The following is a 24,799-nucleotide window of genomic DNA, read 5'->3' on the forward strand; positions in this document are numbered from 1 at the left end:
CCTCCGTGCATTTACCAGGGTACAGTCCGATCCCTCAGGGAGTGGGAGATCTGGGCCGTGATCACAGGTCTCAATGGAGAAGCTGTAAGCTTGGGTTTGCACACTCCGCGTTGGGACTGATGCTAAAGTATGGGTAAAGTTTATCTGTGAAGTGATGGTTGAATGTATGAATGTGTGACATGTCCTCGGCATCATAAAATGACAACTGTCCTTTCTCGTAGTCCAGGTAAACACCAATCATTTCAACATTAATGTCAGGATAGATTGCGACTTTTTTATGATCGTAAGCCCAATATTGTCCCCCACTTCTGTGTCCTATGGTCCAATATCCATTATCCGGGCTGGTAACTGCGCACACCTTCCTGTTGACAGATCCCGCAGCCACACCAAGAATCCAGTCAGCACCTTCGCTGACATTTACCTCCCAGTAATGTCTCCCTGAAGATAAAGCCGTGGAAGCAAAGACACTGAGGTGTTTGGTGAACCTCTCAGTGGTGTCCGGTCGCTGTGACTGAGCTTTGCAATACTGCAGCATTTGTCCAAAATTTGACACACGGAGTTTAGGATTCGCAGTCCTTGGGTCGAAACTAAGGGCAGCTGGAACTGTAAGGGAATTAGATACAATCAGATAATTAATCTTTTGCTTAATATTCTCATTAGCTTAATGTAGTGGAACAGAAGTTTGGAAAAGAGTTCTTCCTGCCTGACACCTCGTTCATAATGCACAGCATGGGGCATTTTCAGGTGTCAAGGCCTTAGAGAATGGGCAACAGGGGAATTGCTGGAACAAAACCAAGGATGAGGGACTATTGTTGTGTAAAGAGACATGAGAAGGTAGCGTTATTATCCTTAGATCAGAGAAGTTTCAGAAGATAGTTAGTAGAAGTCCAAAATGATGAGGTGGTTGGTAGATAGTCAGAACCTGTGTGCAGACAGGAGGATTGGTAACAATCAAAATGTTTTACACTGTCCAGGAAAAAGCAGCCCACTTGATCCAAACTGCGTCCACTACTGACTCACAGTGTATACACAGTGTGTACCATCCACAAGATGCGCTACACGGACGCACCAAGTTTCCTTCGGCATCGCCCTCCAAACCCACCACCTCTACCATCCAGAAGGACAAGGGCAGCAGATACATGGGAACACCAACTCGAGGTTTCACTCCAAGCCACACACCACCCTGACGCGGAAATCTTTCACCAATCCTTCATTGTCGCTGGGTCAAAATTCTGGAACTAACCGTGCTGTGGGTGTACCTACATCACATGGACAGCAGCAATTCAGGAAGATGCCTCACTACCACCCTCTCAAGGGCAACTAGGGATGGGCAATAAATGCTGGGGAGAGATTTAGATAATTGGTGAAAGGACCATTGAGGAGTTTTGCTTTCATTACTAAATATACCAACTTTTCTGATAGAACCAGAACAGTGCAAGAGGAGGCCATTTGGCCCATCAAGCCTCCACCTATAAACAATCCCACCCAGGTCCTATCCCCATAACCTCATATATTAACCCTGCTAATCTCCATGACACTAAGGAGGAATTTAACATGGACAATCAACCAACCCACATATCTTTGGACTGTGGGAGGAAACAGAAGCACGCAGAGGAAACCCACGCAGACACGGAGAGAATGCGCAGACTCCACAGACAGTGGCCCAGGGCCAGAATTGAACCCGGGTCCCTGGTGCTGTGAGGCAGCAGCGCTAACCACTGTGTTGCCGTGCCATGATCTGCCTGAAAGGGTTATGGAAACGGATTCAATCATAGTTTTCAATAGGGAATGGGATTGTAGATATTTGCACGGTTATGAGAAAGAAGAGGGGGACTGATTGGAAGATAACTCTCAGAAAGAGCCTGCACAGATATGATAGGCTTTCTGGCCTCCTTTGTTGCTATAAGATTCAATATGGCGAATGTTTAGCACAACGTAGCCATGGAAAGCGTGTCAGCAGTGCATAAGGAGCTGGCTTTACACTCTGCCCAATTTTACTTGCACTCAGTGTCAACTAATATTGGTCTGGTTGCAAAACTGACCTTTAACCTGCGACCAGTTTCACTGGCTTCCCACACAGCGAGTCAGGTTAAGATCCTGGCACTGGCACGAAGAGCAGCTAGGAAAATCTGAGGGTTTAAGGCCCACCCTGGACAGAACTACAACTTCAGCTGCCACCAACTCCAGTTGTGCGGAAAACATGGCACGGAACCCAGCAGATTGCTGGGTACTTTGTTGTGGATCGTACTTATGGACAAGGTAGGCAGATTTTTGGCCCCTGGGGAATTAAGGGATTGAGGAGTAGGGGGCGGCAAGTAGGGTCATGAATCTACTGCGAAAGATCCACCATTCTTGTACTGAAGGGAAGAGCAGGAACGTGGGGCTCCATGTTTTAACTCTTCTCCTGTCTCTTAAGTTATATTTTTAACCAAGGTGTGGAGATGCCGGCATTGGACTGGGGTAAGCACAGTATGAAGTCTCACAACACCAGGTTAAAGTCCAGTAGGTTTATTTGGTAGCACAAGCTTTCAGAGTCTCAAGCCCCTTCATCAACTGAGTGGGAGTTCTGTTCACAAACAGGGCATATAAAGACACAAACTCGATCACAAGATAATGGCTGGAATGCAATTACAGGTAATCAAGTCTTAAAGGTACAGGCAATGTGAGTGGAGAGCGTGTTAAGCACAGGTTAAAGGGATGTGTGTTGTCTCCAGCCAGGACAGTTAGTGAGATTTTGCAAACCCAGGCAAGTCATGGGGATTACGGATAGTGTGAGATGAACCCAAGATCCCTGTTGAGGCCGTCCTGGGCTTGCAAAGTTTCACTAACTGTCCTGTCTGGATAAAATCCGTACCTCTTTAACCTGTGCTTAACCCTCTCTCCACTCACATTGTCTGTACCTTTAAGACTTGATGACCTGTAAAGACTCGCATTCCAACCATTATTTTGTAAATTGAGTTTGTGTCTTTACATGCCCTGTTTTGTGAACAGAACTCCCACTCGCCTGATGAAGGAACAGCCAGTTCCGAAAGCTAGTGGTTTTTGCTACCAAATAAACCTGTTGGAATTTAACCTGGTGTTGTGAGACTTCTCACGATATTTTTAATTACAGAAACATAGAAACATTGGGGGCGATTCTCCTAAAAGTACTGAATTAGTGGGAAAACTAGTCCAGATCACGACTTATTTTTATTCAGACCTCAACCTCCGCACTCTGTGCAATGCAGTGATCCCAATCATGAATCACCCAGGGGTGGAGTTTGGTGGGGTGGGGTGGGGGGGGGTGGGATCTGATGGTTCCAGAACTCCGAGCATGCGCAGTGGCCCCAATTGCTGGCCAGCCCAAGACCCCCACAGTGCTCCCCCCTGCCCACAGCCCGATTACAGACCCCATAGCAATTCCCAGGCCAGCCCTGACCGCTCCCCCCACCCCTCCCCCAATGCCCTGGAGCGCCCTGATGTACAGCCACCCTACCCACCCCCTCATCCCGGCAGACCCCCCCCCCACTCCTCTGATGATCCTCTCCAGGGTCAGATCCTTCCCCCCCCCACCCCCCCCATGGGAGGCAAGCACCCCCCCCCCCCACTCCCTGGCAGACCACCACCCGCCCCCACTCCCCCCCCTCTCCACAGCCCGCCCCAATCACTGCCCTCCCTCCAGCCCAGGCCGATCCTCCTGCAGAGTGGCAGCGGGACCCCCCCCACCCCCACCCCTACCCCCACCAATCGCACCTAGACCCCACCCACAATAGGCCCTGCCCCCCCCCCCTTATCACTGCCTGATGCCCAGTGGACAGTGCCAAGGTGCCCCCTGGGCATGGGCACTTTGCCCCTTGGGCAGTGCCGGGGGCATTGGCTGGCACTGCCAGGGTGCCCATGCCTACGGGGCACCACACCCGCCCCCCCCCCCCCCCCCCACTGCTGTCTGACCCCTTGGGGGACCCCCCCCCCCCCGATTGTACCCCACCCCCTTCATTCTGGCAGGGTCCTCCACTAGTTCCCCAAACATGGGAAGCTAGTGTAAACTCTGCTGGAATGAAGTATTCCTGAAAGGGTGGGAGATGCTATCAGTCCCAGCAAGTTCCATGCCGGGCCCGATTATCACATGCAAACTATATTTAAAATAAATTTATAAAAGATGCAAATAACTTATCTCTCTTCCCATTGGTTTTCAGCGCGGTCTGGACTGTGACCCTTCTCCGGCTCTGGGATACACTCATGTGCTCCCGGCGCATGTGCAAGTCCCGCATAATGGCCAACGCGCGATACTCCACACGAGACCCACCAGAGAATTTGTGGGTCACGATGGGAGAACTGCCCCCAATATTCCAGGTGTGGCCTCACCAACGCCCTTTACAATTGCAGCAAAACATCCCCATTCCTAAACTCAAATCCTCTCACTATGAAAGCCAACATCTCATTTACTCTCTGCTGCACCTGCACGCTTTCAGTGACTGATACATGAGGACACAGGTGGCACGGCAGCACAGTGGTTAGCGCTGCTACTTCACAGCTCCAGTGGACCTGGGTTCGATTCCCGGCTTGGGTCACTGTCTGAGTGGAGTTGGCACATCTTCCTCGTGTCTGCGTGGGTTTCCTCCGGGTGCTCCGGTTTCCTCCCACAGTCCAAAGATGTGCGGGTTAGATTGATTGGTCATGCTAAAATTGCCCCTTAGTGTTCTCAGATGCGTAGGTTAGAGGGATTAGCATGTGAAATATGTAGGGATATGTGGGTAGGGCCTGGGTAGGATTGTGGTCAGTGCAGACTGGATGGACCGAATGGCCTCTTTCTCCACTGTAAGGTTTCTATGATTCTATGACACCAGGTCTCATTGAGTATCCACCTCTGTAAGTTTACACCATTCAAGCAATAATCTGCCTTCCTCTTATTGCTATTGAAGTGGATAACCTCACATTTATCCATATTATACTACATTTTGCCAGACACATGTTCATGGCTACAGTTCATGTTTACATACATGTCCCTTTAAGAAGTATTGTGCCAATATGATAAAGCAGCATAATTGAGGGCAAAAAAAATCAAGTTAAATTAACCTGTTTTGATGATATCCTTCATCTGTTTCCAGGTTCCATACTGCAGTGGACTATAAAATACACCCAGGTTGAAAACTGGTGTATTCAATACTACATTATAGATTACCTCAGATCTGCAATAAAATTTTCAAGTTTATTTATTAATCACAAGTCAGCTTATATTAACACTGTAATGAAGTTACTGTGAAAATCCCCTAGTCGCCACACTCCAGAGCCTGTTCGGGTACAACTGAGGGAAAATTTAGCGTGGCCAATGCACCCTAAACACAGTAAGAAGTCTGACAACACCAGGTTTCAGTCCAACCAATTTATTTGATAGTAAACTCACAAGCTTTCGAGGTTAACCCTTCGTCAGGTGAATGGAGAGTTCTGGCCTCAGACAGAGCATATAAAGCACAGGCAGTTTAGAGATTACTGATTAGAATGCAAATCTTTACACCTAACCTGCTGTTCAAGTCTTAAAGTGGCTGACAATGTGAGTGGAAGGGGCACTGATCACAGGTTAAAGAGATGTGTATTGTCTCCAGACAGCACAGTGAGTGAGGTTTTGCAAACCCAGGCAAGTCACAGGGGTTACAGATAGTGCGACATTATCTGTAACCCCCATGACTATCTGGACTATCTGTAACCTGTGATCAGTGCCCCTTCCACTCACATTGTCGGCCACTTTAAGACTTGAACAGCAGGTTAGGTGTAAAGATTCGCATTCTAATCAGTAATCTCTAAACTGTCTGTGCTTTATATGCTCTGTCTGAGGCCAGAACTCTCCATTCACCTGACGAAGGGGCTAACCCGAAAGCTAGTGAGTGTACTATCAAATAAATCGGTTGGACTGAAACCTGGTGTGGTCAGACTTTTTACTGTGTTTACCCCAGTCCAACGCCGGAATCTCCACATCAATGTGCCCTAACCAGCACATCTTTCGGACTGTGGGAGGAAACTGGAGCATCCGGAGGAAACCCATGCAGACACGGGGAGAATGTGCAAACCCCGCACAGACAGTGACCCAAGCCGGGAGCCGAACCCGGGGTCTCTGGCGCTGTGAGGCAGCAGTGCTAACCACTGTCTTTCTAACCCAGGACTCATTTTGAACCTCCCCCCACATCCCCAGCAGAGAGAGCAAATTTGACCTGGTCAAGGGACTGATTTACATTGGCTTTCATTGGGGGAGTAAATACAGAGGGGACTGCACGAAAAATGGCCAATTGGCCTTCCCCAGCCTTAGGTTAATATCTGTTTCTCAGTTATCCACACACTCTCAGCGAGCCGCCGCATTTGTTTGGGCAGGCAGTGACCCAAGCCAGGAATTGAACCCAGGTCCCCGGTGCTTTGAGGCAGCAATGCTAACCATTGTGCCTAATGAGTCCCAATGATGATTGGATGAGTTACCTGGGGTTGGGACTGTGAGGGGAGTTCCTTAGGAATGGCGTGAGTTATTGGTTGCTCAGAAATAAGAGGAAATTTTAATTCTTCCAAACTTTTCCTGGGTAACAATTGTTGTGAGGCAATTTAAAGCTCTATTTTCAGATGGTTCTGAGCACAGGGCAATTGCCCAGGGGAAATTTGCACTTCCCAGGCAATTGTCAAGTGTGCCTTACATTGAAACCTCCCTGGGCAGTTCCCATTGCGTCCTTTGGGCACTCTCCCAACCATGGCACCCTAGGACCAGGAATGGTAGTTGTATTCCTGCTTGTGTCTTTACAGTAGATAACCAGGAGTTAAACAGAAACATATCCATACAGATTAAGCAGTTTTGAAACTACATTTTATAGAGTACATACCTTTTCTTAAGACTGACATATTCCTGGAAAGAAAGAAAATATACTGTTATTTTGCCACTTAATATCTTTCAAACCACTGCACAATAACAAAAAGCATTTAGACAGTTGCATGTGCAAAATGTATAGAGGGGTACGGGCCAAACGTGGGTAATTGGGATTAACTTCGTGGTAAAAACTAGGCGGCATGGAAAGTTGGGCCAAAGGGTGTGTTTCCATGCTGTAAACCTCTATGACTCTAACAGGCTGGCACGGTGGCACAGTGGTTAGCACTGCTGCCTCACAGCGCCAGGCACCCGCGTTTGATTCCCGGCTTGGGTCACTGTCTGTGTGGAGTTTGCACGTTCTCCCCCGTGTCCATGTGGGTTTCCTCTGGATGCCCAGATCTCCTCCTACAGTCTGAAAGGTGTGCAGGTTAGGTGCATTGGCCATGCTAAATTAACCCTCGATGTCAGGAGGATTGGCAGGGTAAATACATGGGGTTACGGGGATAGGGTTTAGGTGGGATTTTGGTCAGTGCAGGCTCAATGGGCTGAATGGCCTCCCTCTACACTGTAGGGATTCTATGATTCTATAATTAGTAAATTGCAACTCCAAGAATGTGAAGTCTAATTATTTCCACTGCAAACTTGGAAGACTTAACTCACCCGCAATAACTGATGGCAGTCTTCTGAGTTGATGATCTCACTGATATCCTGTATAATTGCTTCTATCATGTTACAATCTTCTGATATCGTCAACATGTTCTCTTCCAGCTGTGTCAGGACACGACTTTCTTCATCTGCAAGTTCTTTAATGATTGCACGCTCTCTGTTGTCGAGAAAATTATGCATTGCCGCAAACTGTTTTGCTATATCATTTCTCAGACTCTCTGTCATATCCTAAGGGTGAAAATAGAGAGGTTTGCACTTCAAGCTATTAGCTGAAAGAGTCACCTGACAAGTCTCACGTTTTCAAACTTTTACTGTAACAAATGACTGAACAAAATCCACTAGTGACTAAACATTTCTTTTTTGTAGCAACTTATGTTTTAACTATAGAAGCAGAAAATGACATTCAACTTGTATGTTTACCACTTATCATGCTGGCAAAATTATACTTTTAGTAAACAATCCACGGTTGCTCAAAGCTTCCAATCCATATCTCTGTTTCACTGAGCAGAAATCTTGAGTGACCATCATCAGAGACTTTTGCCAGTTCTTTGAGCTTTTCAGCAGCAGTAAAGCCTGTTTCAATGATTCTTCTTCACCCTGACCATGCCAGGACAAATCTACTAGAATCCTTTGCTGGTTGCAGAATCCACCTCATCAACTAACATAAGAACATAAGGAATAGGAGCAGGAGTAGGCCATCTAGCCCTTCGAGCCTGCCCCGCCATTCAATAAGATCATGGCTGATCTGAAGTGGATCAGTTCCACTTTCCTGCTTTCTCCCCATAACCCTTAATCCCCTCGTCTGTCAAGGGACTAAAGACCATCTCCGCTCACATTTGGCTGGAGTGCCACAAAGTGATGAATGAGAAGTGGGTTGTAAGCACCCCGATAAATGTGAGGTGTTGCATTTTGGTAAGACAAACCACGGCAGGACTTACTCAGTTAATGGTAGAGCCTTGGGAGTGGTGTCAAACAGAGAGATCAAGGGGCGCAGGTACACAATTCCCTGAAAGTGGCATCACAGATGGACAGGGTGGTGAAGAAGGCATTTGGCACACTTGCATTCCTCAGTCAGGAGTTGAGACATTGGGTTACAGCTGTGCAAAACATTGGTTAGGCTACATTTGGAGTATTGTATACAGTCCTGGTCAATCTGCTCTAGGAAGGATGTTGTTAGACTGGAAAGGGGGCATGAAAAATCGACAAGGATGTCACCGGGACTGGAAGGTTTGAATTGTAAGGAGAGGCTGGATAGGCTGGCATTTTTTCCCCTGGAGTGTAGGAGGATTGGGGGGTGTTGCAGTGTGGGGCGGGGGGGGTGGTGGGGTGGTGACTTTATGCAGGTTTATAAAATCAAGAGGGGTGTAGATAAGGTCAATAGTCAAGGTCGTTTTCTCAGAGGTAGGGGAAGTCCAAAACTAGATGGTTAGGTTTAAGGGGAGAGGGGAAAGGGCAACTTTTACTTTTAGCCGCTAGCTAAGGTGGTAGAGGCAGATACAATTAGAATATTTATCAGACATTAGGACAGGTACATGGATAAGAAAGGTTTACAGGGATATGGGCCAAACGCAGGCAAGTGGGATCAATTCAGGTTAGGAAACCTAGTTTGGCATGGACAAGATGGGCTGAAGGGCCTGTTTCTGTGCTGCTTATCTCTGAATGATCTGGAATAAATGGAGGCTGGGAGAGAACAAAACTCACTTCTCAGCCCATTTCCGAGGAAGAGTTATAATTTGCCAGGAGTACAAAACCCACACAGTGGGGTGGAGGCTGGAATTGGACCCCACCTTTGCCCCCCACTCTCCCCCCACCCCGCCCCACCCCACCCCCCACCCCTTTTAGTTTCAACAATGACTAGGATCTGCTTGCATCAGATCTTGTCAGCTTTTGAACACAGGCGGGTTTGTTTAAACTTTTCCCATCGGTGTATTTAAGAACTTTTCTGATCTACACCGAGAGACAAAGAGAGAGATTGAATATAATATTCACAAAAAAGGTGAGGACAATTACAAGTGGAGTCAGCAGTAACTTTCAGAGAATTGGTTGTCCCCAGACTGGGGTCACACTGGAGGTTGAAATTCACCCCCAAGAGTGTTAGCTGGAAATTTTGGCCAATGTTGAATCCACCGCTTACCCGAGCTGCACCTCACTCTGTCACTCCCAGGCCCTTCAATTATCTCCAGTTAATAAACTCAGGTGGAAGTGGACTTCGAGGCTCAGCTGCTGACACACATTTCTGCTTTTAGTTTAACCCTTGGAATAAAAGCACCTGAGACAAGATACGCAATGGCGGATGGGGGGGGGGGGGGGGGTGGGATTTACTTTTCTGTGTACAGCGATTAGATATAATGTTCAAAGACTCACCAATAGATGAGATATCTTTCCCCCTTGTGACACATGCATTGCCATACGGTCTGTAACCTCATTTTGGAGCATTGTAATCGAACACTTCAATTTATCCTTTGAAACACAAGGGTCAGAATGAATCAACAAGGACTTTTTTTCCTTCTAAGCCCTGCCTTTCGTAATCATAGCCTGGGGGGCAGCCAATTTTAACTAGAGCTGCGCAATACGAAATTGATGGGGTTGGGTGTTGAAGTCAGCATAGAGTCATTTTGGGGAGCGTGTTAAAATTAATGTTCAACTGTAACCTAATATTCCACCCTTGACGTTGCACGGTGGCCCAGTGGTTAGCATTGATGGCAGGGACCCGGGTTCGATTCCCGGCTCGGGTCGCTGTCTGTGCAGAGGCTGCACATTCTCCCCATGTCTGCGTGGGTTTCCTCCGGGTGCTCTGGTTTCTTCCCACAGTCTGAATGACGTACTGGCTATGCTAAATTCTCCCTCAGCGTAACCGAACAGGCACCAGAATGAGGTGACCAGGAGATTTTCACAGTAACTACGTTGCATTGTGAGTGTAAGCCTGCTTGTGACGTCAGTAAATAAACTTGATAACTTTAAATCCATGGCCTTTCCACTGGGAGGGTTACATTAAAATTACTGTCCCAGAGAGTGCTGTTCCACCAAAGATTACGGATGACCAGGGCATCAGCTCCCTTGTGTCTTGCAAGGATCAGATCCCAGATTGCAATTCTGTGGAAAAATAACCTGTCCAACCTGATACTTTTTGGGTCGAGCTGCCCTGGGTTCCCTATATTTGTCCTGTGTTTACCAAAACTGAACCCCCGCTCGCCAACTGGGGACAAAAGCCAGGTAGACAGTGGTTTGCTTCCCCAGGGACCATCACAAGGACCATTGCCTAGCTTGTTATATATTAAAGACATAGACTTGGGATCATAATTGCACGCTTTCAAAGTTGGTCGCCAAAGTATGGAGAGATGGGGCTTCTCATTTGGTGGGAGAGTGGACACTCAGGGAACACATCAGATTTAAAAGCACACAGGGCGACCTGAGGAAAAGCATATCCTTTGTGCAGTGACTTTCACCCTTGAAAGGGTCAGACAAAGAACCCCTCCACCACACCATCCTGGAGGAGACGTGTGTGAGAACAGAAGGTTTGTGAGGTTAGTAGACCTATATATTTTGTTCAAAGGCAAAAGGTAGTTGGTATTTCTCGATGTTACCTTACATTCCATATAGGCGTCATCTATCGGGACACAGTTGTGGTTTCGGTGATTGTGAGCCAATGCACAAATGTAACAAATCAGCTGTTTATCATCCTGACAGAATAACTCCAGCTCTCTCTTATGCTTGGCACAGTGCGGGTAACCGGGCTCCATCGACGGACCCGCGCCCAGGTCCCGCAGCCCCGCTATGACGTTGGCCAGCTGCCAGTTGGGATACAGGGAGTCCTCCGCGAACCCATCTCGGCAACAGGGGCATGTGGCTGTCTCCTCCACTGAGTCCATGTGCCTCCGCAAGCAGCCTCGGCAGAAACTGTGGCCGCACCTTAGCAGCACCGGGTCTTGGTAAACCTCCTGGCAGATGGGACACCGTAGATCGATGTCCAGGTTCGTGGCCATCCCCCTCTGATCCGTGTGTGCCTCCTCAAATGAGGTGTTTTGAGGCTGCCTCTCTCTCTGTCTCTGTCTCTTCAGAAAGGAAGTATTTGTTGAAATGCCCTCCAGCGGTTTCCAACCTTTTGTACATCGTAATGCACCTCCCTGCTACAAAACATTCAAGACACACCTCAAATTTCTTCCTTACTGGAAATTGTTATTTTAACCTCTTGATATCTTATCTCTGTTTTTGTTTTAACCTTTGATTTGATTTGATTTGATTTATTAGTGTCACATGTATTAGCATACAGTGAAAAGTATTGTTTATTGCGTGCTATAAAAGCATTTTGTTCCTACAGAAGGAAACAAGAGAGGGCAGAGTGTCGTGTTACAGTCATAGCTAATGTGCAGAGAAAGATCAACTTAATGCAAGGTAAATCCATTCAAAAGTCTGAAGGCAGCAGGGAACAAGCTGTCCTTGAGTCAGTTGGTACGTGACCTCAGGCTTTTGTATCTTTTTCCTGACAGAAGAAGATGGAAGAGAGAATGTCCAGGGTGCCTAGGGTCCTTAATTACACTGGCTGCTTTGCCAAGGCAGCAGGATGTGTAGACAGAGTCAATGGATGGGAGGCTGGTTTGTGTGATGGATTGGACTACATTTATGACCTTTTGTACTTCCTTGCAGTGTTGGGCAGAGCAGGAGCCATAGCAAGCTGTGATATAACCAGAAAGAATGCTTTCTGTGGTGCACCTGTAGAAGTTGGGGACAGTAGTAGCTGACCTGCCAAATTTCCTTAGTCTTCTGAGAAAGTAGAGGCGTTGGTGGGCTTTCTTGACTATAGTGTCAGCATGGGGGGATCAGGACAGGTTGTTGGTGATCTGGACACCTAAAAACTTGAAGCTCTCGACCATTTCTACTTCATCTCTATTGATGAAAATAGGGGCATGTTCTCCTCTACACTTCCTGAAATCGATGACAATCTTCTTCATTTTGATGACATTGAGGGAGAGATTGTTGTTGCTGCACCAGTTCACCAGATTCTCTATCTCATTCCTGTACTCTGTCTTGTCATTGTTTGAGACCTGACCCACTAAAGTGGTGTCATCAGCAAACTTGAAAATCGAATTGGAGGGGAATTTGGTCACACTGTCATTGGTGTATAAGGAGTATAGTAGGAGGTTGAGAACACAGCCTTGTGGGGCACCAGTGTTGAGGATGATCGTGGAGGAGGTGTTGTTCCCTATCCTTACTGATTGTGGTCTGTGAATTAGAAAGTTCAGGATCTAGTCGCAGAGGAAGGATCCGAGGCCCAGGCCAAGGAGTTTGGTAATGAGTTTTGTGGGAATAAGGTTGAAGGTTGAGCTGTAGTCAATAAGCAGGAGTCTGACATCGGTGTCCTTGTTATCTAGGTGTTAGGATTGAGTGCAAGGCCAGGGAAATGGCGTCTGTTGTGGACCTGTTGTGGCAATAGGTAAACTGTAGTGAATCCAGGTAGTCCGGAGGCTGGAATTGATTCATGCTATGATGAACCTTTCAAAGAACTTCATAATGATTTTGATTTGATTTGATTTATTATTGTCACATATATTAACATACAGTGAAAAGTATTGTGTCTTGCAAGCCAAACAGACAAAGCAAACCGTCATAGACAAGGAAACGAGGGAGTGCAGAATGTAGTGTTACAGTCATAGCTCGGGTGTAGAGAAAGATCAACTTAATGCAAGGTAAGTCATTTAAAAGTCTAACAGCAGTAGGGAAGGAGCTGTTCTTGAGTTGGTTGGTACGTGACCTCAGACTTTCGCAGGGCCAGGGGGATGGGTCTGCTGTGGACCTGTTGCGGCGGAGGCAAACTATAGTGGATCCAGGCAGTCTACATAAGAACATAAGAACATAAGAAATAGGAGCAGGAGTAGGCCATCTAGCCCTTCGAGCCTGCCCCGCCATTCAATAAGATCATGGCTGATCTGTCGTGTCTCAGTTCCACTTTCCCGCCCTCTCCCCATAACCCTTAATCCCCTCTCTTATCAAAAACCCATCAACCCGCGTCTTAAAAATATTTAGCGAGGCAGCCTCCACCACTTCAATGGGCAGAGAATTCCAGAGATTCACCACCCTTTGAGTGAAGAAGTTCCTCCTCAACTCCATTCTAAACCGCACCCCCTTTATCTTGAGGCTGTGCCCCCTAGTCCTATTGTCTTTTTTGAGCGGGAAGAGTCTCTCCACCTCTATCCTATCCATCCCATTCATCATCTTATACGTCTCAATGAGATCTCCCCTCATTCTTCTAAACTCTAACGAGTACAAGCCTAGTTTATTCAGCCTCTCCTCACAGCTCAACCCCCTCAACTCCGGTATCAGCCTAGTAAACCTCCTCTGCACTCCCTCCAAGGCCAAAATATCTTTGCGCAGGTGCGGCGCCCAAAACTGCACACAGTACTCCAGCTGCGGCCTCATCAATGCCCTATACAGCTGCAGCAAGACCTCCCTACTTTTATATTCAATCCCCCTCGCTATGAAGGCCAGCATCCCATTCGCCTTCCTGACCACCTGCTGCACCTGCAGGCTGGGTTTTTGCGACTCATGCACAAGGACCCCGAGGTCCCTCTGCACCGTTGCCTGCTGCAGTTTTTCGCCACGTAAGTAATAGTCCTTCCTACCATTATTCCTACCAAAGTGGACCACCTCACACTTGCCAACATTAAATTCCATTTGCCAGTTCCTGGCCCATTCGCCCAGCCTATCTAGATCCTTCTGCAGACTCTCCACACCCTCTGCACAATTTGCCGTTCCCCCAATCTTGGTGTCATCAGCAAATTTCGACACCCTACACTCGGTTCCCTCCTCCAGATCATCTATATAAATGGTAAAAAGCTGAGGCCCCAGCACCGACCCCTGGGGCACTCCACTAGTCACTATTAGTCCACTCCACTAGTCACTAGTCTGGGAGGCTGGAATTGATTTGTGCCATGACTAATCTTTTGAAGCACTTCATAATGATGGATGTCAGAGCCACCGGCTGATAGTCATTAAGACACACTGCTTGGTTTTTCTTAGGTACTGGGATGATGGCATCTTCTTGAAGTAGACAGGGACCTCAGATTGTTGGAAGGAGAGGTTGAAGATGTCTGTGAACACCCCTGCCATCTGACCTGTGCAAGATCTGAGCACATGTCTGGATACCCCATCCGGGCCAGTCACTTTCCATGGGTTGACCTTCAAGAAAGCTGCTCTGACACCTGCAATGGTGACCCCAGATACTGGCTCATCCAGGGCTTCCAGGGTGGAGGACATGCTCTCGCTGACCTCTTGCTCAAAACGGGCGTGGAATGCATTGAGCTCATCAGGGAGGGGTGTGTTGGAGCGGCGATTTTACATGCCTTCATCTTGTAGCCTGTTATGTCTTGCAGATCTTGCCATAGTCAGCAGGGGTTGGTGTGGCTAGCCTGGGACACCAGCTTGGTCCAGTACTGTCTTTTGGCATCTTTGATGGATCTCCATACATCATATGTGGCTTTCTTGTATAGGTCAGGGTCTTGAACACCTCAGACCTGGACTTCAGCAAGCAGTGGATATCCCTGTTCATCCATCTTTTCTGGTTGGGGAACACTCAGATTTGCTTCTTTGACACACAGTCTTCTATACACTTACTAATGAAGTCAGTTATTGTAGTGGTGCACTCGTTCAGGCTGGTCGCAGAGTTTTTAAATATTGACCAGTCCACTGACTCCAAGCAGCCTTGTAGCAGATCAGCCGATTCCTCAGACCAACACTGCATGATTTTCATTGATGGATTGTCCCGTTTCAGTTTTAGCTCATAAGCCGGGAGCAGGAGCTTAGCCTTGCGGTCTGATTTGCAATAGAGCGGTAGGCATGTTTTATATTAGCAGTGGTCTCGGGTGTTTGGGCCTCTGGTGTAACAGGAGACATATTGGGGGTAACTTGGTAGAATGCTCTTGAACTTGGCCTGATTGAAGTCCCCGGTCACGATGAACAAGACCTCGGGGTGTTCAATCCCGAGGCTATTCGTTGTGGTGTATGTTTCGTCCAGCGCGATCTTCACATCTGCCTGGGATGGGATGTAAAACTGCCATCAGGATAACGGAAGTGGATTCCCACGGAAGGTAGTAGGGGCACCATTTTAGTGTCAGGTATTCTAGGTCCGGGGAGCAGAAATTCGCCAGTGTTGCTCTGTCTAGGCACCCCAAGGTGTTGATGAGGAAGCAGACCCCACTTTCCCTAGCCTTGTCTGAGGCCGCTGTACGGTCCATTTGATGGATTGAGAAGCCCTCTGCTTGTAGGGAGTACAACCTCTCCCTGTCTCATCTCCTTTGGTTTGGTCTTAATCTCTCCCTGGGTGGAATTTTCCATGGGAATCGGAGCGGGCAGGACACAGACCATGCAAAGGTCTGTTGACCTCAGGCGGGATTTTCTGGAGTTGGGGTGAAAGCAGTCAGAAAATCCCACCTTCTGTCTCTCTTTGTCTCTCGCTTGCTTCTCCTTTCTCACCGCCCTTTCTGAGTTTTCGGTTTCTGGGCGGGCACCGGGTCCATTGTTTTCAGCTCCAAGCCCCATTGGTCAGATACATGGGCCTGACTGACCCTAATACAAATGTCACCGCATATTTTAGAAATAACTAAGAGAAAACGTTCTCCTTATAGATAATTGATCAGAGTAGAGAAGTCTGCCTGTGTCTCTCTATCTCTCTCTCCTCCACCCATAACAAATATCAGAAACAAAATATTTTTCTTAAGCAAATCGCAATTTATCAATCAAATCGCAATTAATTTTTTACAAGATGTAGTCACCACTGGCTAGACCTGAAGGAACATCACAGCTGGAAAGCAGACAGAAGAGAGAGTCAGAGAGGGAGAGAGAAAGACAAATTTCTTGCCCATCTCATGCTGCACATCATTTGAGAATGTGGTGGTGAGCTGCCTTCTTGAATCGCTGCAGCCCCTGAGGTGTAGGTACACCCACAGTGCTGTTAGGGAGGGGTTTCCAGAATTTTGACCCAGCGACAGTGAAGGAACGGCCGATATACTTCCAAGTCAGGATAGTGAGTGAGTGACTTGGAGTGGAACCTCCAGGTGGTGGTGTTTCATTGTGTCTGCTGCCCTCGTCCTTCTAAATGGTAGCGGTCATGGGTTTGGAAGGTGCTGCCTAAGGAACCTTAATGAGTTCTTGCAGTGCATCTTGTAGATGGTACAGATGGTTGCCTCTGTGTGTTGGTGGTGGAGGGATCAAATGTTTGTGGATGTGGTACCAATCAAGCGGGCTGCTTTGTATTGGGTGGTGTCGAGCTCCTTGAGTGTTGTTGGAGCTGCATCTATCCAGGCAAGTGGGGAATGTTCCATCACACTCCTGACTTGTGAATGGAGATGGTGGACAGGCTTTAGAGAGTTAGGAGATAAGGTACTTGTCACAGTATTCTTAACCTCTGAGGCAGAATGTGAAAGGAAAAAAATAACTTGTCCTTGATTGTAAATGTGAAATAATTATCTTTGTGTCACATCACCAGTTTACAACTCCAAAAAAATTTTTATAGCACCTTTGAGCAATCAGGAAATGATCGCAGGAAAAAAAAAATCAAACTTTGACCGTTTGTGGCAAGTGCCCACATCATAAGAACATAAGAAATAGGAGCAGGAGTAGGCCATCTAACCCTTCGAGCCTGCCCCGCCATTCAATAAGATCATGGCTGATGTGTATCGTGTCTCAGTTCCACATTCCCGCCCTCTCCCCATAACCCTTAATCCCCTCGCTTATCAAAAACCCATCAACCCGCGTCTTAAAAATATTTAGCGAGGCAGCCTCCACCACTTCAACGGGCAGAGAATTCCAGAGATTCACCACCCTTTGAGTGAAGAAGTTCCTCCTCAACTCTGTTCTAAACTGCACCCCCTTTATCTTGAGGCCGTGCCCCCTAGTCCTACTGTCCTTTCTGTGCGGGAAGAGTCTCTCCACCTCTATCCTATCCATCCCATTCATCATCTTATACATCTCAATGAGATCTCCCCTCATTCTTCTAAACTCTAACGAGTACAAGCCTAGTTTATTCAGCCTCTCCTCTTAGCTCAACCCCCTCAACTCCGGTATCAGCCGAGTAAACCTCCTCTGCACTCCCTCCAAAGCCAAGATATCCTTGCGTAAGTACGGCGCCCAAAACTGCACACAGTACTCCAGCTGCGGCCTCACCAATGCCCTATACAGCCGCAGCAAGACCTCCCTACTTTTATATTCAATCCCCCTCGCTATGAAGGCCAGCATCCCATTCGCCTTCCTGACCACATGCTGCACCTGCAGGCTGGGTTTTTGCGACTCATGCACAAGGACCCCGAGGTCCCTCTGCACCGCCGCCTGCTGCAGTTTTTCGCCACGTAAGTAATAGTCCTTCCTACCATTCTTCCTACCAAAGTGGACCACCTCACACTTGCCAACATTAAATTCCATTTGCCAGTTCCTGGCCCATTCGCCCAGCCTATCTAGATCCTTCTGCAGACTCTCCACACCCTCCGCACAATTTGCCGTTCCACCAATCTTGGTGTCATCAGCAAATTTCGACACCCTACACTCGGTTCCCTCCTCCAGATCATCTATATAAATGGTAAATAGCTGAGGCCCCAGCACCGACCCCTGGGGCACTCCACTAGTCACCAACCGCCAATCCGAATAGCACCCATTAACCCCCACTCTCTGCCTCCTATTTGACAACCAATCCTCTATCCACGCTAACACCCTACCCCCAACTCCATGCCCCCTTACCTTCTGCAATAACCTCTTGTGAGGTACCTTGTCAAACGCCTTCTGAAAATCTAGAAAGACCACATCCACCGGCTCTCCTCTATCCACCGCCCTAGACACATCCTCATAGAACTCCAGTAAATTTATCAGACACGACTTCCCCTTAACGAAACCGTGCTGCGCCTGCTCTATCAAGCAATTCCCCTCAAGATGCCTCGCTATTTCCTCCTTGATGACAGATTCTAACATTTTACCTACAACAGACGTTAAACTAACCGGCCTATAATTCCCTGCCTTTTGCCTGCCACCCTTCTTAAACAACGGCGTAACATTAGCCGTTTTCCAATCTTCCGGCACTTCCCCAGAATCCAGCGACATATAAACATATCTCTCTCATATATATATATATATATACATATATATATATCACGTATATGTTTTAGTTCATTTATTAGTATCACAAGTAGGCTCACATAAATACCGCAATGAAGCAGCTCCTAGTTGCCACACTCTGGTGCTCGTTCGGATACACTGAGGAGAATTTAACATGGCCAATGCACCCTAACCAGCACGTCTTTCAGACTGTGGGAGGAAACTGGAACACCCGGAGGAAACCCACACTGACACAGGGAGAACGTGCAGACTCTGTGGGGATGGGGTTGGGGCAGCGCGATCATAAGGAGGTGGTGAGGGAAGGGCACTTTTAACCGACACTGGTAAATGAGGGGTGCGATCTTACCAGCCATTCACGTCCCACCAACGCTGCAAGTGAAGATGGAGAATTTGGCGCTCAGACAAGCCTCCATTTACTGGAGCAGAACGGGAAACTCCTGCCTGCGTCAATGGACAGAAATTTCCAAACCTGAGACTCTTACACACGTAACACAGAAAGCATTCTTTCTGGATGTACCACAGCTTGGTATGGCTCCTGCTCCGCCCAAGACAACAAGGAACTAAAAAATGTCGTCAATATAGCCCAGTCCATCATCAAACCAGCCTCCCATCCATTGACTCTGTCTACACTTCCCTCTGCCTCTGCAAAACAGCCAGCATAATTAAAAACCCCACCCCAGACATTCTCTCTTCCACCTTCTTCCGTTGGGAAAAAGATACAAAAGTCTGAGGTCACGTACCAACCAATTCAAGAACAGTTTCTTCCCTGCTGCTGTCAGACTTTTGAATGGACCTACCTTCTTTTTCTAAACCCTAGCTGTGACTGTAACACTCCATTCTGCACCCTCCCCTTTCCTTCTCTATGAACAGTATGCTGTGTCTGTATAGCACACAAGAAACAATAATTTTCACTGTATACTAATACATATGACAATAATAAATCAAATCAAATCAAATCAAGACCTACAGGACAAAGCATTCCATTCATAGAGAGGAGAGAGTGCGGAATGCAGTGTCACAGTCATAACTAAGTTGTAGAGAAAGATCAGCGAGGTCTATAGATACAAAAGTCTGGCAGCAGCAGGGAAGAAACTGTTCTTGAGTCGGTTGGTACATGACCTCAGACTTTTGTATCTTTTTCCAGACGAAAGAAGGTATAAAGAGTATACCTTCTTCTGTCGGTATAAAATGTATAAAAGGTATAAAATGTCAGGGGTTCTGAATTATGCTGGCTGCTTTTCCAAGGCAGCAGGAAGTGTAGACAGAGTCAATGGTTGGGAGGCTTTTAACCTAAATCACAACTGCACTGGTTAAGCTGGGGCTGCAACAGTGGGATATCAAGAGGAAACTCTGCTGGTTGAAGTCATACCTGGCACAGAGGAAGATGGTCATGGTGGTTGGAGGTCAAACATCTGAGCTCCAGGGCATCACTGCAGGAGTTCCTCAGGGTAGTGTTCTAGATCCAACCATCTTCAGCAGCTTCATCAATGACCGTCCCTCCTTCATAAAGCCAGAAGTAGGGATGTTCACTGATGACTCCACAGTGTTCAGCACCGATCACCACTCCTCGGTTCCTGGAACAGTCCATGTCCATATGCAGCAAGACCTGGAGAATATCCAGGCTTGGTCTGATCAGTGACCAGTAGCATTCACACCACTCCAAAGCCACACAATGACCCTCCCCAACAAGAGATTAATCTGAAGCCAGTTGTGAGCTGTCCCATATTGCGAGTACCTCAGTGTGAAAGCAGCAGCAGCTAAATTGTTACCTTGCACGGTAACACCCAGGAGAATTTCACATTAACTTCATTGCACTGTTTGCAAGCCTTACCTGTGACTAATAAATTAACTTCAATCTTTACTTTCTGCTCAGACCAGGATCCACCCCCTCCCTCCAGCACCAATTGAACACTCCCTCTGGATTCAGACTGAGAGAGAGGGAGAAGGCAGGAAGCTGGAATGCCATCTCAGGGTGAGGTGCTGAATGTCCTGCGTGTCCCGCCCAGGAGCTGGAGAATGTTAAATAGCAGCTATCCGATCTGCGGGGACGTTCACCGGGACCCCGGTGATGTTAGACTGTGGACACAATTCCCTGGGTGGCCCAGCACGGGGGTGCAGTGGGCAGAGTGACAGGCTGCTCGGGGGCAACGCCTCGCTGTCAAACCTGGCGCAGAGCCTTCAGCACCTCATCCTGGGACGGAGACCCCTCGCCCTGGGACGGAGACCCCTCGCCCTGGGACGGAGACCCCTCGCCCTGGGACGGAGACCCCTCGCCCTGGGACGGAGACCCCTCGCCCTGGGACGGAGACCCCTCGCCCTGGGACAGGGACCCCTCGCCCTGGGACAGGGACCCCTCGCCCTGGGACAGAGACCCCTCACCCTGGGACAGGGATTTCTCGCCCTGGGACAGGGACCCCTCGCTCTGGGACAGGGACCCCTCGCTCTGGGACAGGGACACATCGCCCTGGGACAGGGACCCCTCGCCCTGGGATGGAGACACCTCGCCCTGGGACAAGGACCCCTCGCCCTGGGACAAGGACCCCTCGCCCTGGGACAAGGGTGGTTCTGTCCATGGCATGGGGAAAGACTCTAGGTGTTTTTCCAGGATGTCCGCTGGGCGATTTGCACGATCTGCCGGATCTCCTGGGATCACCGGGATCATGCCATCAGGCCCCTTCAGGAAGCGGCTGAGATCTGCAAGGTATTTAGGTGCCTTCTCCAGCACCCCTCTCCCCTATCCACACTCTCTCTGTCTCACCCACAGTCCAAAGATGTACTGGGTTAGGTACATTGGCCGTGCTAAATTCTCCCTCAGTGTACCCGAACAGGCGCTGGAGTATGGCAGCTAGGGGATTTTCGCAGCAACTTCATTGCAGCGTTAATGTAAGCCTACTTGTGACACTAATAAATAAACTTTAACTTTATACTAAGGGATGTGGGGATGGTATCACAGAGCACCCACTCCACGAGCTTGGAAGGTGCATCATGTTCTGTGCCTGTGATGGTCCCAGGAAATGCCAATGGGACCCGATAGGAAGGTAGGAGGAGGACATTCAGCCCCTCGAGCTTGCCATTTAATCACACCATGATGATCTGCTACCCCATCTTCTGGTTTCCTCCCACAGTTCAAAGCTGTGCAGGTTAGGTGGATTGGCCGTGCTAAATTGCCCTTTCGTGTCAGGGGGACTAACTCGGGTAAATGCATGGGGTTATGGGGGTAGGGCCTGAGTCGGAGTGTGGTTGGTGCAGACTTAATGGGCCGGATGGCCTCCTTCTGCTCTATAGGGATTCTATGAAAATTCTTGGGAGATGATAGACTCACGGAGCATTATCTCTATAACATCCCTACAATGTGATAAAAACAAACAAGACTTTTATTTGGTAAACTCATTTGAACTGAATATTGGGCAGGGGGTATAGCACACTCCTGTGATACACATTTTTCCGGGCCTTGGGGGTAGGTTAGTGAATGTGTGGAATTCTTTACCGCTGCGGGTTGCAGAGGTTGTGTCATTAAATATTTCCCCAACCCCAGATTTTTAATCTGTAAGGGAATCGAGGGTTATGGGGATAAGGTGGGAAACTGGAGATGAGGATTTATCACATCAGATCAGTCCTGATCTTATTGAATGGCGAAGCAAAAGTGATGGACTGACTGTGGACAGCACAGTGGCACAGTGGTTAGTACGGCTGCCTCACAGTGCCAGGGACCCGGGTGCGATTCGCAGTTTGGAGCAGACGGAAAACAGGTGTCTCTCTCTCTCTCTGCATCTCTCTCTCTCCAGAGGTGTTAACATGTAAAAGCACGTAAGCCTAGGGCTTTGTTAACTGATTTTGAAGAGAAGTTAAAGTCTATGAGAGAAATATTGCTTGAATTGGAACTGAGACCACGACAGGATCTTGATCAACTGGGCCAGTAGGCCAAAGAATAGCAGGTGGATTTTAATTCAGATAAATGTGTGGTGTTACAGTTTGGTAAGACAAACCAGGGCAGGACTTAGACAGGTATTAATGGTAGAGACCTAGAGACTGTCGTGAAACTGAGAGACCTAGAGGTTCAAGCACATCGTTCCTTTAAAAGGCTCACAGGTAGACAGGGTGAATAGCCAAGTTTCTCCCCCAGGGTAAGGGAGTCCAAACCTAGAGGGTATAGGTTTAAGGTGAGAGGGGAAAGCTTGAAAAGGGACTGAGAGGCAACTTTTTCCACACAGAGGGTGGTGTGTGTATGGAATGAGCTGCCAGAGGAGGTGGTAGAGGTGGGTACAATTACATTTAAAATACATTTGGACAGCTACATGGATAGGAAAGGTTGAACATAGAACATTACAGCGCAGTACAGGCCCTTCAGCCCTCGATGTTGCGCCGACCAGTGGAACCAATCTAATGACCCTCTAACCTAAACTATTCCAATTTTATCCATATGCCTATCCACTGACCATGTGAATGCCCTTAATGTTGGCAAGTCCACAACTGCTGCAGGCAGGGCATTCCACGCCCTTACTACCCTCTGCGTAAAGAACCTACCTCTGACTTCCATCCTATAATTACCACCCCTTAATTTAAAGCTATGTCCCCTCGTGTTAGCCATCACCATCCGAGGAAAAAGGCTCTCACTGTCCACCCTATCCAATCGTCTGATCACCTTGTGTGCCTCAATTAAGCCACCTCTTAACCTTCTTCTAACAAAAACAACCTCAGGTCCCTCAGCCTTTCCTCATAAGACTTTCCCACCATACCAGGCTGAGAGGGAAATGAGTCAAATGCAAACAAATGGGACAAGTTCAATTTAGGAAACCAAGTTGGCGATGGACGTGTTGGGCCAAAAGGCCTGTTTCCACGTTGTATATCTCTACTTCTCCATGACTATAATTACAGCTAAGAACTGTAATGTTTAAGTATTTCAACTGGTAAAAGTTAAGTGAATTTATTTGTTAAACTGTATTGTGAAATGAAGTTGGTTTTGATAAAAGCTTCTGAGTGTATCAATGGAATCAGTATTCTGAGGGGGAATTCTCCTACTGGGCACCACATCCTCTCCAGCCACCGGAGTTCTGGCATCATCAGCTCCACACCAGAAATCGGCACAAAGCTGCATAATTTATTTGAATAGCATTTATATCCTATTGGAGGGACTGCTAGCCTCTTCCCCATCGCCAGGAGTGGTTCTCTCCAGTGGGGTTCGCAATAGCCCCTAAAAATAGGAAGCTGGTGGCCCGACCCCACTGGAGTGAAGGGAGGCCACAGGGGCCCCAGGAGGTTAGGGGTGAGGGATACCTCCTGGGCATTTCCAGCTTTGCAAAGGCCAGCCTGGCTCCCTGGCACAGTTCACGGGGCAAATTGGCAATATCCAAGGGGCACCGTGGCACTATCCACCCCAGGCATCGAGCAGTGCGATGGAGGCAAGGCCAGAGGGGGCGGGGCCTATGGAGGGGGGAGATCGAATTAATTAACTTTCAAAATGTAAATCTTGCAAAAAGAAAAGGTCTTCGCCTTCAGAGCTCACACTGAATCCAACTTGTGACTGCACCAAGGTCTCCACAATGAACGGGCGGCACAGTGGCAGAGTGGTTAGCACCGCCACCTCACAGCTCCTGGGGCCAGGGTTCGATTCCTGGCTTGGATCACTGCCCAAGTGGAGTCTGTACGTTCCCCCCGTGTCCGCCTGGGTTTCCTCCAGATGCTCCCACAGTCCAAAAGATCTGCTGTTTAGGTGGATTGACCATGCTAAAGTCCTCCTTATTGTCCCAAAGATGTGTTGGTTGGGGAGATTAACTGGGTAAATATGCAGGGTTACAGGGATAGGGCCTGAGTAAGCTGCTCTGTCAGAGAGTTGGTGCGCATTTAATGGGCCAAATGGCCTCCTGCACTGTAGGGATTCAATGATTTATACAGCATAACCTCAAAGAGCTTGATAGCCTTTTGTCAAAGTGTCGCCAACATTGTGGATGCTCTGAGCCACTGGGTGGTACTATTGCACTGTTACAGAAAATCACTGTGCAAGCAATGGATTAAATAGCACAATTTCTGATTCACCTAATGTATGTTAAACAGTACCAAACCATCACGAGTGCCTGTTTCTCTAGATGCTTACCGCTATTTATTACTTGCATTCTAAATGATGAAAAGATAAATTGTGACATTACTCCATATCATTCAGTTTTCATAGAATAGAATCCTTACAGTGCAGAAACAGGCCATTCAGCCCATCAAATCTGCTCC

General features: G+C 48.0%; 1 protein-coding gene across 1 annotated transcript; it reads right to left on the reverse strand.

Moving 5' to 3' along the window:
• Positions 1 to 11,519, reverse strand: LOC145335736 (zinc-binding protein A33-like). Its single transcript, XM_080181457.1, has 6 exons — positions 11,071 to 11,519; positions 9,851 to 9,946; positions 7,481 to 7,714; positions 6,837 to 6,859; positions 5,056 to 5,168; positions 1 to 603 (listed from the first exon to the last, which is right to left on the reverse strand). The coding sequence occupies exons 1-6, from the start codon at positions 11,467 to 11,469 to the stop codon at positions 71 to 73; spliced, it is 1,398 nt and encodes a 465-aa protein (XP_080037583.1). The 5' UTR covers positions 11,470 to 11,519; the 3' UTR covers positions 1 to 70.
• Between the last annotated feature and the right edge of the window lie 13,280 nt (positions 11,520 to 24,799).

The sequence above is a fragment of the Carcharhinus amblyrhynchos genome, unplaced genomic scaffold, assembly GCF_965287045.1.
Source record: "Carcharhinus amblyrhynchos unplaced genomic scaffold, sCarAmb.v2.hapA scaffold_40, whole genome shotgun sequence".
NCBI classification, from domain to species: Eukaryota; Metazoa; Chordata; class Chondrichthyes; order Carcharhiniformes; family Carcharhinidae; genus Carcharhinus; species Carcharhinus amblyrhynchos.

What these genes read in the sequence shown, in the direction of transcription:
- LOC145335736 (XM_080181457.1), bottom strand. Translation starts at nt 11,469, where the DNA reads ATGGCCACGAACCTGGACATCGATCTACGGTGTCCCATCTGCCAGGAG. An exon ending in GAAAGATATCTCATCTATTG is followed by an intron (nt 7,715 to 9,850) that starts GTGAGTCTTTGA and finishes TTTCACCCTTAG; the next exon opens with GATATGACAGAGAGTCTGAG. An exon ending in TATGTCAGTCTTAAGAAAAG is followed by an intron (nt 5,169 to 6,836) that starts GTATGTACTCTA and finishes ATTTTATTGCAG; the next exon opens with ATCTGAGGTAATCTATAATG.